The sequence below is a fragment of the Camelus ferus genome, chromosome 12, assembly GCF_009834535.1.
Source record: "Camelus ferus isolate YT-003-E chromosome 12, BCGSAC_Cfer_1.0, whole genome shotgun sequence".
Classification (NCBI taxonomy): domain Eukaryota; kingdom Metazoa; phylum Chordata; class Mammalia; order Artiodactyla; family Camelidae; genus Camelus; species Camelus ferus.
The window spans coordinates 57,211,067-57,224,894 of NC_045707.1; the positions used below are offsets into that span (position 1 = coordinate 57,211,067).

The window sequence follows — 13,828 nt, forward strand, 5'->3', positions numbered from 1 at the left end:
AGGCTAAAGAGGAATACTGCTGATGCAAAATGCATATAGCTCCAGAGAGTCAGGAGAGTTGACCAGATGCTCTAAAAATTGAATGGCAACCCTAAATGTGTTTTTTTTATAAGGCAAAATAAAAGAATTCATTCAAAAAGCCTTCTCATAAAGCAAAGGCTTCTAAACCCTAGCATGCTCTGCTCAACTAGTGGTTCTCAACTAGTGGTGACCTTGCCACCCCAGGGATATTTCAGCAGCATTTGTAGACATTTTTGATCATTATGACTGGAAGAGTAGTGCATATAATGGGTATAATGGGTGGAGATGAGGAATGCTGCTAAATATCCTACAATGTACATAACAGTCCCCTGAAATAAAGAATTACCTGGCCTAAAATGTCAACAGTGTCAAGGCTATTGCCCTCTACTATATATACCTCCCCTCAAATCATATACAAATAAGTGTCCTCACAGAGCTAGAATAATTCTCCCACATCCACAATACCCAAATACTTTTATAATTACTTATGAAATCTCATTTCTACCCTAATATTAAAAGAAAAAAAAATCTCATAACTCATCTGTCAATATCATGACTCACCTGAGAACTACCCAGATGGGAAAGAATTAAAAATGAGCAAATAAGGGAAAGAAGTGAGCATGTGCAGAGAGCTTTAAAGGGCCAGGAGTGCCTGAGGGAGTGACAGGACATCTAGGGTCAAAAAGAGTTGTGTTCATGGCCAAGAATGTAGGGAAATGAAGCTTGGAAGGATGCTGTGATCAGATTCCAAAGTGTCTTATTCATCACAGGTGTCCAGATTTTGCTTTCTGAATAACAGTAAACTTAAGGAAAAGATTTTTAAGTGGGGTAGAGAAATATGTTGTTTCTTTGGACGAAAACCCCAGTGTCACTTTAGGTGACGATCTGACAAGAGCAGCCTGGTTATAGGACAGTTAGAGACTGCTTCAATAGTACAAGAGCCATAAACAGTGGCTGGACAAAGGTGACGGCAATGTGGATGGAAAACAAAGGCTACTGAGAATATAAGCACGTTCTTAGAGATTTGTTAACCTCTCTCTGTAAAATAAGTATCTTCTGGTACTGTAAAATATAAATGGAAGGGATAAAAACACTTTAAATGTATGAACACACCTATGTTTATTTCCAGTGTGCACCAAAAGTATAGTAACATGTCAATGAATCAAGAGAACTAAGGTTATTCAATGAGAACATATGCCATTTAAATAATTTCTGTATGATTTCCAAATAGCATATATAGAAAGTTTATGATATTACCTGCTCCAGGACTTCTTTATAGGTAATAGTGGCTTTAGTATCTGTGACAGGACTGTCATAAATGATAGCAATCTTATCTCCTTTACCATTTTCAATATGACGATCGATGGCATTGTAACAGATGTTAAGCATCCCTTCAACAAACCTGAAAAATAATTGGAAAGTAAACGTTAGCGACTCCTTTCAAAATATATTGTTGCTTAACTAGGTTCTTATTGTTCTACTTTGGCAGAGCTGCCCTTAAAAACAGTGTTGCCCGGGGAATGTTCTACCAGGTAATTATGGCCGTAAACTATTTAAGAAGGTAGAAATGACAACTTAATTTTAATAAATATCTATTTATTTTCATGAGCGCAGGAAGAAAATATACCTTGCACTTCAAGGTGACAATTTTTTTGGATTTTATTACTGAGGATGAAATTAGAGCACACAGCACCAAAGAATCTACTTTACATGGATGGAATGAATCGCACAGAAGTGCAGCACAGACGCATTAAGCCAGGAGGGCAAACGGTAGATGCATGACTGAAGTCTGAGTACCTGCTGTAAAAAGAAAAACTTACTGGAAAAATCACTTCTTTTTTGAAAGATATATATATGTCTTATTTGTCTGTTTCAATTAAATATGATGCCTCCAATTTCACAAGGAATAGGTAAGTTCTATTCTGCATGTTTGAAATGCTTCATAATTTGAGTAAAGAATCAACCTGCACATAAAATGTTAATAAAGTTTAAAAACTGTTCAATTCAGTACTCTTTATCTCCTAATTTCTGAATGCATCCCTTTGAAAATAAAAAACATAATGTAGATAGAAAGAGATCATCTTTAAGAAAATTATAGCTCATTTTCCAGAAAGAAAAAGTTTTGAATTTGCCACTTTTCTTTAGGAGGAGGGTATTAGGTAAAAAATACCATTTGTCTCAATGTCAGACAAGCAAATATTATAACATTTCAAAATAACAGGAAGAAAATATTGAAGCAATAAGAAAAAGTCCTGTTAAATAGCTGAGTATCACCTTCGGGTCTTTACTCAAAGAGCCCTGTGTGAAATGAAGCAGGGAATTAAGAACACCTATAGATACAAACGGCAGCATTAAGAAATAATAGATACAGAAGGCAGCAGGAGGAAGGATCAATTAACCAGCATCAAATGACCTTACACACTCCACTAACAGAAAATATGATGACTTTACAATCCAGCACAGTAAGTAATTAATGTAAAAATTCTGAATTGCCAAGTGTGATAGATTGATGTTTATTCAAAATCACTGTCTTTTCCCCTCACCTCTACTTCTATTAAAAATATTTTGTCTCTTCCTCTTGCCTCCATCTCTATCAGTGGAGAATACTTCCCTTGATTTGGGGGTCATCCATGTGACTCGCTTTGGCTAATCAGCAGACAATGCATGCACCTGTTTGAAAGCTCTTAGCGCGATTGGGCTTGCTCTCCTGCACCTCCACTTTCTCCAGGAGAGGAGACCCCAGAAATGACTGCTGCCTCCTCCTCAGCCTGGTGCCCAGACGGATATTTGCAGGTGGGAGCAGAGTCCAAAAGAAGCAAGGAGCCCAACCCAGCCAGAGAGATGTCTTAGAGCAACTGTTTCAGCCATTCCCATCCCAGATCAGCTGATTCCATGACAACCTACAGATTAACCAATTAATAAATATCTTCTGATTTGGAGATTTTTATGGTAACTTGAAATGCAGCATAAATGTGGCCGTAAGTAACTAATATGCCAAGAAAAATGTAAATCTGACACAACATTTTGGCAAAAATAGGAGAGATATTTCATAGAATTTCCCCACAAAATATTTACTTGCATTTTGTTTTTCGGTTTTGATTTTTCTGTTTCTGAAAAGAACACATTTCAGACACATGGAAGACTGACTCATCGGAGCACTTCTTGATGATATCATTACACTCTTTATCTGTAATGCCTACTCTACACTCCTTGTGCTCAATATTTAATTATGCCCCTAACACTTCACCAAAAAAAAATCCCACTTAATTCCAAACATTCATGAGGACTCACGTTATCATTTGCCTGATTGTTCTCCAACTTCCTACTTGTTCCTTCTAAATATCTATTGAAGGAGGTTACATAGAGAATGTGACCCCAGGTTGACCTGAGAGCTAGACAGGCAGTAGGAAGCTCCCCACTGCCCCTCCTGTCCTTGGAAAGTGTGTCCCACCTACTATCCCCACACTAGTAGTTGTTTCAAGGACATAACCTTGAGAAAGCAATGTGTTGTTGAGACCACTTGGACTGAATACTTGACTGAATCCAGTTAAGGCCCCTACTTTTAAGATGCTGGTAGGTGAGTGCAGAGATCTGCTCATCCTGTGGCCAACCAAGACATGCCTCATATGCAAGCTTCCTTGCTTATTAAACCTGCCACCTGCCATTCTGGAGGGGCACACCTCTCTCTTTGGTTTCTCCTTGCCCTCCATGAAGGGGGGCCAGTTTGGAAACCAACGTCTTTCAGGAAATCTTCCTTTGTCAAATCTTTAATAGACAGTGATTCTTAACATTCTATTTCCATCTCTTAGCTCACTCTGCATATGTTCCCTGGGTGATCTCAACACTTCTGTGATGTCAACCTCCATCTTTAGCTCCAGCTCTGATCTCCTTTCTGAACTCCATACTCTTATAGCCAATAGCCTGTTAAACATCTCTACTTGGAAATAATGTATGTCCAAAATTATAATCATTTTCACCCCACCTCCAACCCACAGCCCCATCCCAATTGCAAACTCACTCCTCCTCCTGTATTCCATATTTCAAGGGACCACCTTGCACCCAGGGCAAGGTTTAGAAACTCAAAAGTTCGATTCCTTCTTTATCTACATTTATTCAATTATATGTAATGTCACATCTATCTCTGTAATTGTTCAGTTCTCACATTAATAATCTGGATTACAATTACCACTTCCTAATCAATTTCCTTGCCCTAGGCCTTACCCTGTCCTCTCAAGTCATATTTCTAAGCTACTAGAATGTCTTTCCTCAAAGTAAATATTATCACATCAAATGGTGCTCAAACTCATTTAATACCTTTCCATAAAGTGCAGGAAAAAAACTATGTTTCTTTAGATGACATGCAATACCCATTCATCTATTCAGCTTCATTTTCCCTCATCCAGCTTCCCACACTCCAGCTATACTGAATTACAAAATGTGCAATTCCTTAAATTCAGTTAGCTGTTACTTCTGTGTCTGTCCTTCTCCTTTACCACCACCCTCTCCCAAGTAGTTCCAAAGCCCTGTGCACATATCATTGTCAAACCCAAGTTAGGGTGCCCAATGCACAGTGAAGCCAAACAAACCTAAACGTCAGAGTTGGAGCAGAGAAAGGTTTATTGCAAGAGCCATGTAAGGAGAATGGGTGGCTCATGCTCAAAAAGACCCAAACTCCGCGATGGGTTTCAGGGAAGAGTTTTTAAGGTGAAGGTGAGGGAGGGGAGCAACAGGGTGTGTGATCAGCTCATGCACCAGTTAATGGTGAGGTAACAGAGCAGTGTCACAGGAGTCAACACTATCAATCCTCAGGCTCCAGTAGGTCTGGGGACTATGTACTCATGGTTGTCAAGTAGTTAACTTCTTCCATTTGGTTGGGGTTTTAGTATCTAAAACAACTCAGGAATGTCCATTAGATACTGTTATCAATATACTTCAGGGAGGAACTAAAGATTCTGTGACTGCCCTCTAGCTGTACTGTTTAAATTATTACCAACTCTCCTGGTCCAGCTGCTACTTTTGTCACTACATGTTTACATCCTTTCAATCACTAATTCTTGAGCCAGATTCTTATAACTCAGGGAAGGCCTGGGAGACTATAGCTTTTCTACAAACAAGACACAGTCAGAAGACATGGGGAAGGCTCCATAGGGTGCTGCTTGATTACAGTATCTCTACGATAGTACTTCTCATATTGCATTAATAACTGGTCCACTTACTTAAATGTTTCCTTCATTATACTGCACCCTACCTGAGAGCAGAGACTGTTAGATTTTCCTTGTAGAATGAGGATCAGTTATAGCTCTTGTCACATATTAGGCATCCAATAAATATTTGATAAATGAATAAACAAAAATACTAGTAAATTTTCAACAAGCATTGTATTTAGGATCCAGGTATACTTGTGAGGGTAGTTTTTAACTATTTTATTTTAAAATTGAGGGACTAGAGACTTTAAAAAATAATGCTCAGGACATTTGACTAAGAAATGGAGAAAGCCATACCTGCAATCCAAGTCTGTAGACATCCAGACTGGTGCCCTAGTCCACAATACCATATTCATTCATTCTTTTATAAATAACATATTTTTTCTATCCTCAAGTTAACTGATTCTTTTTTGGTTTTCATTCTGCTGTTGAACACATTTAGGGAGTTTTTATTTTAGTAATTGTATTTTTCAGTTCTAAAATTGCCATTTGGTTTTTCTTTATATCTTTATTTCTTTGCTGAGTCTTTCTATTTCTTTATTGAGACTTTAAAAAAATGTTTCAAATGTGTTTAAAGTTGCTTGTTGAAACATTTTCATGATGGCTGCTTTAAAATCCTGATAGCTTCAGTCTCTGTGTCGTCTCAGGGGCATCTATGGAGTGCTTTTCTCATTCAAGGTGACATTGTCCTGGTTCTTGATATGACAAGTGATTCTCCTTTGTATCCTGGACTTTGTAGGTATTTTATTATGAGATTCTGGAGCTTATTTAATGATTCTATTCAAATCTTCTGTTTTAGCAGCTCTTCTCTGACACTCTGCCAGTGGGACAACTCATTACTGCCAAGTTCAGGAGTAAGTTCCAGCTACCCATTAGGCCTCTGCTGACACTCATGTGGGTGAGGGGTATCTCTTTAGTGCTGGGCTAGGGCCAAAGTTCAGGATCTCACTAGGCTTCCATGACACCGCCCCAAATGAGAAGGAGGAACAGCACCTCATTATGACTCCTTACATGAACTCCACAGACACTGCTAGGTGCAAGGGCCTCCTCACCTCTTTATCTTAGCTGGAATGAAAGCTCTGACTCCACCTTCTCTGACACCACCAAGGGAGGTGGCAATGTTTAGGGCAACTTGTTACAGCCTGGCAAGAGTAGAAGTCTAGATTCTCCACCACCAGAATGGAGAATCAAACTCCACCTTAATACTGGTGAGAATGGAATTGGGGCCAAGGAGTTTTCTGTGGTGTTTGACTGGATTAGGGTGCTTACTGTCCAAAAATGTTCTATCCTGGCACCCTGCCCCACGCCCCTTTTTTGGGAGAGGCCCAAAGAGAGGCTTTTGTTGGGACTTCTCTTTTTCCTTGTACCCACTGATGTTTCTGAGTTGCCAGCTTCGCCAGGACTCAGTCTAGGATATATAATGCAAAAAAGAAAATCCGGGAGGGTATAGGTCAAATGGTAGAGTGCATGCTTAGCATGTAAGAGGTCCTGGGTTCAATCCCCAGCACCTCCTGTAAAAATAAATAAATAAATAGACCTAATTACCCCCCCCATGAAATTAAAAAAGAAACATAAAAAAAAAAAGGATCATAAAAAAGAAAATCCAATGAACTCAGTGCCATATTGTTAACGAAAAACTGGCCTCTGAACCCTGATAGCCAAATTGAGACTAGAAGGCAGAGTTTTGGGAGAAATAGAAAAGGACAGCTTTATTGCTTTGCCAGGCAAGGGGCGGGTCACAGCAGGCTAATGCCCTAGAGACTGTGAATCCCTCTGGGGGTTGGTGCCCTGAGGTTTTATAGAAAAACCAGATAGAACAGAAAGGTGACAACAATCAGGATATTTTCCAGGGTACTATATTGTTCTTAATCTTGATGAATCCACCTAGCATCACAGAGAAACTCCAGAAGGTCTGTTCATTCTTCTGAGGCTGTCAGCCCATGACCACCTTCCTGGAGCACAGCTTCTGGATTAAAGAATAAGCTATTCTGGGTAAAGAATGTATAGGGAGTGGAGAGGGTACTGGAAAGGTAGGGGGCTGTTTAGCAAAAAAAACAAAAAAACAAAAAAACAGGAAAGGTTGGGAGCAAGTGAAGCAAAGGTGGGGGTTTGTCAGAGAAAAGAGAAAAACAAGTTGCAAGAATTTCAGGTCACAATGAATCAGCAAACAGCTTTAGCATCAGGGAAGCCATTTAGTTAGTTAGTTTCCTATTCTTTTAATGTCATTTCTCATGTTCCAAAGTTCCTAGCTGATTTGGTTTCTTCTCTCTTCCATTCAGAGTCTTCTTAAGCTTATTATATATATTATATCCTAGGTTTTGTGCTGTATTTAACAGGATGAATAAGGAAAAGTGCGTTTTATCCATCTTATCCTGAAACTAGAAGTCTCTAAGTAATATTACTTGATCCCTTATTCTAGACCAATATTTCATGTGTATGAATTCCTCTAATCAAAAAATTACCCTGGGAAACTTCATGCACTGTTGATGGGAATGTAAGTTGGTACAGCCACTATGGAAAACACTATGGAAGTTACTCAAAAAATTAAAAACAGAACTACCATACAATCCAGCAATTCTACTTCTGGGTGTTTACTTGAAGACAATAAAAACACTAATTCAAAAAGATACATGGACCCCTATGTTCGCTGCAGCATTATTTACAATAGCCAAGATGTGGAAGCAACCTAAATGTCCATCAATAGGTGAGTAGATAAAGAAGATGTGGTATATACACAATGGAATATCACTCAAGCATAAAAAAAAAAAAGAAATTGTGTCATTTGGGTCAACATGGATGGACCCAGAGTAGATTATACTAAATGAAATAAGTTAGGCAGAGAAAGATAAATACCATATGTTCTCACTTACATATGGAATCTACAAAACAAAACAAATAAACCAACAAAACAGAAACAGACAGATACAGAGAAAAAACTGGTAGTTGCCAGAGGGAACGGGTTGGGGTTGGGCAAAATAGGTGGAGTGTATTAAGAGATACAAACTTCCAGTTATAAAATAAACAAGTCACAAGGATATAGTATCCAGCCTAAGAATCTAATATAGACAATAATACTGTAGTAATTTAGTATGGTGACAAGGCTACAAGTTACTAGGCTTATCACAGTGATCATTTCATAATGTATTTGACTGTCAGATCACTGAGTTGTGCACCTGAAACTAACATAATATTGTGCATCAATTATATTTAAATTAAAAAAAAAAACCCTACTCTATGAGGTGGGTACTATTGTAAATTCCATTTTGCATATGAGGAGACTCATCTGACAGTAACTTGCTCAAGGCAGCCTATAATAGAACCAAGCCAGTAAACATCAAACAGCACTACCTCTACAGGCAACACTCAAAGAACTTTAGATGTTTTTTCAATTGTTTGCAAATTTGGGGTGGTTTAATATTTAAATTACTAGCTCCTAGCATTTTCTTTTTAAAGCATGCTCTTAAGAAATTTAAAGAATTTTAAGGGTATCCTTTGGGACAATAAGAAGGAAATTCAGAGGGAAGGGCCTGCAAGCAATGTTAAGCAAGAAGCATTGCAGGAAGTAACTGATTGGCATGGTTCCAGAGGTGGTTACAGGTTATGAATATACCGCTATAAATTGACTAAACTTAAAGACTGGTCTATTGTAGATGGCAGGACTAAGTGACCTGCAAAGGGCCTCCCAGCTCGAAGATTTGATTATTCTACTATGACAAGATTCTTATTTCATTTTTAATCAAATCATTTCAGTAAAGGTCAATTAAATGCCTTCTATGTGCTGTCTCTTCACTGCCCCTTCTAAATTCACGAACAGGTTTTAAATGGTTTGTCTCCCCAGGTTATTAAAATAACTAATGCTCACTATAGAAAACTGAGAAAATATACTTTGGAGTATTTTCTTTTATTTTTTTAATATGTAAATATTTTGCCTCTATATTTTAGGGTACATTATGAGTTTTCTCTAAGGACCTGAAAAATTCTCAAAAAACATGTATAATGATGGCATAATATGCCACTGAAAGGCTATTCAATAATAGCTTCTACAACACTATTAAAGCACAAAGTTATCCTGCATTGTTGCAAATTGCTTTTCACAATATTGCCATCATTTTAAATGATTCTGGGATAATGTTTCTTGCAGAGAAATATTGGTCACATTGGTTTTTTTATTATTACAATTGAAAGCAAGATTCATACAATCAAACATATATACACACCAAATAATTAAATTGCTTTCTGGAAATATTGAATCAATTTATATTACCATCAGCATTACCTGAAAATCCATTTTATCCACACTCCTCTAAACACAGATTACTCTCAATCTTCTTCAATTTTAGAAGTGAAAAATAGTTTTAATTTTGGTTTATTTGATTACTAGTATTAAATACAACGTCTGACCAATTTTTAAAAGTTCTTTATGTAAGACATTGAACTTAAGTCTGACATGGTTACAAATTATTTTCTCAGTTTATTCACTAATTTTAATTCATGGTATTTCCTGACATAAACATCTTTTGAATTTGTACATAGTCAAATAAGCTCTTCATTTTCTTTTGTAATTTTTTCCTCTAAGATAATTCGTACTACTCTCTTCTGGCTTCAATTTTTTATATTAATGCCTTAAATGTGCCAATAATTTATTCATATATGCATAAAATCTGAATGTAATATCTGTTATATATTATATATTGCAATTATATGATATGTATGTGTATGTATATATATTATGTATTGTATGATATATGTGTGTACATACATATTATGATGTAGCAGTACAATCATGTTCATTTACTTATCAGTAGTCAGTTTTCCAAGCGTATTTTCTGACCAATCCTCACTGTTCACCTTCATTTGTGATGCTCCATCCTTCCTGTATGTATTAGTATTATACATAAAGAAAGACACACATTAGCATCGTTGTCAGGGCTGTATAACTTCTAGCTATAACCACTCGAATTTTCTGCCAGTAGAATCTTTGAATAGCTCTTTTTAAACTCAGTCGACTTTTAGTTCTGTTGAAGAAAGGAAATAACTTCATATTCTTTATCCTACCCCATTCCTGTGCCAAATTCCTTCTACAGAAAATTGCAAGCAACCTGAATGTACCCCATAGGCCACCTGAATAACAGAAAACTATAAAACTGAAAAAAAGCCGATAGCAACATGGAACCACAGAAAATGGTGCTACCACCAGATCAGAACAGTGGAAAAAGTTTTTAATATATAAAATGGATAGGAGCAGAGCCACTGCTAAAACGAGAAATCATAAAAATCATCCAGTAACCCTTAGCAGACCCAAGGGTACTGATACTGAAAAACTCCATGACACTTTATGTACTGTTAAGTTAAAGAATAGGGGGAAAAGGTGTAGAGAAATTTAAAGAACCGGACCACAAAATACTCTATGTTCATGAGGAACCTATAAACCCTAAGCAGGAAATACAAAGGCTCACCAAAAAAATGCTCTCAATAAAACTCTGCAATAACTCCCAGATCAGAGACAGGTAGGAATAAAGAATAGACCTTGGGTGGATGGATAATTAATTTAGATGGATAATTAAGACATAAGTCTTAAACACACACACACACACACACACACATACCATGCAAAAGTTTAACTGCCTATAGTCTAACTTTCTGAAATAAGTAGAATTTCTGCATGGATGACTGTCCTGACGATTTAAGACCTACAGAACAGAAGCAAACTCTATGTAACTTCCAGGAGGTCTAGAAATCCTACACACCACTGCCACCTGGAAATCCCCTTTATCCCTCAAACAACTGAGGGAAGACTCCAGCAATCAAAATCTGTATTCACTGACAAGTGAACAAGGATCCTTGCTTGGATCTTGAAACGTACTCTATTCAGCTACTTGCCGTATCCTGAAACTCAAATGAGCGTGTGTGTAAAGATACAATACAATTTTGGTGAGAGTGAAAAGAAACCAGCATTTTCATATAATGCTGGCAAGCAAATAAATTAGTTTAGCAATTTAGGAGGAGATATATATATATATATACACACACATATATATATATATATGTCCAAAATGTACTTTTAACTTAGCTAAAGAAAGTTGCTTATGTATTTATCTCTGTGTTTTATAAAAGGACAAGAAGGAGTCTAGAAAAATGGATCAGAAAATATTAACAGTGGTAAACTCCGGGTGAGAGAAAGTAAGGGGACAGTATGGAGAAGGGATGGTCTATATTTTTATATGATAAACCCTTCCTGTGTTATTTGATTTGTATGAGCATAATTTATATATTGAATGGACAGTTTAAATATATTTAAATAACACTAAATTTTAGCAAGTCTAGATGGCTCGCCTCACGATCTAAATCATCAACTCCATAATCAGTATAACTGGTCAGTATAATGACTACTAGCAAAAAGTATTGTAATTTAATAAAATCATCTTTTTTTAAAATATTCTTCTGATACTTGTGGTAAAAAAGAAGCATTTCTTATACTTGGGATACATCTAAACTCACTTTCAAGAAACTAAAATTTGGGCCATAAAAAAATTTGTTCTCCTTTTTATTTTTCTCACCAGAATCAACCTTAAGTAGCTGAATGGTCAATAATAAATAGCTACAGAGAACCATCATATCACATAGAGAGATCTGCTATAAATTTGTGGTCATCATTCCTATGATTTTAGTTGTCCTCATTTCGGGCAGTTGTAAGGCTGCACTTTCGCACCCATTAGAAATGGGGCGTGGCCATGTGGCTTGATATGACCCATGACATGGAAAGAGAAGTAATGCAAGGAGTCTTTGGCAGCAAATGCAGGCTGACCACTTCTCCCTGCACCAAGGACATTACACGTGGCAACGGCACTTGCAGCTTATGTCCCTGAGTGAGGATAACGACATGGAGTAAATCTCCTGGGTAACCCAAGATAAACTTGAAGCATGAGTGAGATACGCTGGGCTATATTAAAACAGGAAGATTTGAGGGTTGTTTATTTCTGCAGCATAACCTAATTTATCCTGATACAAAATTTCTTAAGATCCGTAAATTTTCACAAATTCAAAGAAACTTTAAAATTGTTGTATTTCATAATTTAAGCGGCCAAAGGATGTGTTCCAGGGCAAACAAAATGGGAGGGATTTCAGCAGGTGTCATTACATAGTCACTACAGTAATGTTAGATTCCTCGCAAAGGAGTCAGTGTCTGAGCTCGCAGAGGTGGGACTGGGGGTCTTCAGAAGGAGCTCTGAAAAGAAGAAAGGTCTTGAAATTCCATCTAGATTTCTTAAACATAATTTTCTATCTCCCTTTGCTTTTTCCTCCTCAACCCATGCTAGCTTACATCTAGCATAAAAACCTGGACTCAGCTCTTAAGAAAAAAATCTGGCTTGAGCTGTGTTCTTTCTGTTCTTCACTTTAGCCTACTCTGAATCTTCTCTGTCTTTCCTAATATCTAACTCTAGCCTATGCTGTATCTGACTTTGGCTTCCATCATCAAATGAGTTACACTGGAGTGTGTACTTGGCCCCCACGCGGGGCTAGGTCAGTGAATGTGGGTGGATGTCTGAAAGATGTTTAAGAGGTAGGGAGCCTGACAAGCTCCGTGGTCTTGAGGTCTGCATGCCAGGAAAAGTTACTGGCAAACATTCACATAATTCCTCTCTTCCCCTGAATACCCATCACCACCAACCTTTCCTATGTGGAGAGCTAAATTTTCTTATTTAAGCATGTGTGTATTAGGTCAACTTTCAAGCATTATAAAAGGAAATAAAACTCTGACACTCAAAAAATGTCTTCTTTCAGAGGTGAAAATTGATAGCATGTACTCTGAATCTGATTATCCAGCTATGGAAAGTTAAATTGGTAAAGTCTAAAATGCTTCCTCTCAATCCCACCACCCCCTCCTGTGCCAAGAATTTAATGTATTTAATACACTTTCAATAGTGTGCCCTATGAAACCCTTTCCCAAACTGCCGTATTTCAATTTGCATGAAATAGCTGTTGAACATTTCTTCCAGCACCATATTTAGTATTCACAGTGTTGGAACCCTCCCTGTACTACTTTCAGCTACTGATTTCTGGACTCTGCTCACTTTCATTATTAAATAACTAGAAAGTCCAATTTATAAGTTACCTTTTGATACGAGCTTACTTCCTCGGATTAGATGATAATTTCCTTCCTTGATGACTTCCTATGTGGGTCTTCATTTCAACACAATTTCAGGGGAAAAAAGTAAAAACAAACTCCAAACTCTTTTTCAAAAGTTAAACAAACCTGAGGCCAATATACTGAAAACAATTCAAAGATGATAAATACGTTTGGTTACCTGTATATTAAAACACTAAATCTACAACTGAAATAGTGATGAACATATAATCTTTAGAGGAAATAATTCACTATTTTATAAGCAGACTAGGGCAGATTACAACTCCAATATTATACTGACTATCGATAATAATTTTAAAACATTTTTCTACTCAACCAATTTAACAATGAAGAATTTGTTGTTGATTAGACCTGAGACTGTGAAGGAAGGGGAAAAAATATAACTGGGTATATGTTCTCCACTCTGAAAGGCAGATTAATTTGCAATAACTATAATAAGAAGTAAAATGTTGCAAAT

General features: G+C 37.1%; 1 protein-coding gene across 1 annotated transcript in view; it reads right to left on the minus strand.

The window, feature by feature from the left end:
- Positions 1-13,828, minus strand: part of ACSS3 (acyl-CoA synthetase short chain family member 3) — a 134,099-nt gene that overhangs the window by 101,169 nt on the left and 19,102 nt on the right. Inside the window, exon 2 of the mRNA XM_006189289.3 lies at positions 1,279-1,423. Within this exon, the coding sequence (XP_006189351.2) occupies positions 1,279-1,423 (145 nt within the window). The remainder of the gene's footprint in view (positions 1-1,278; positions 1,424-13,828) is intronic.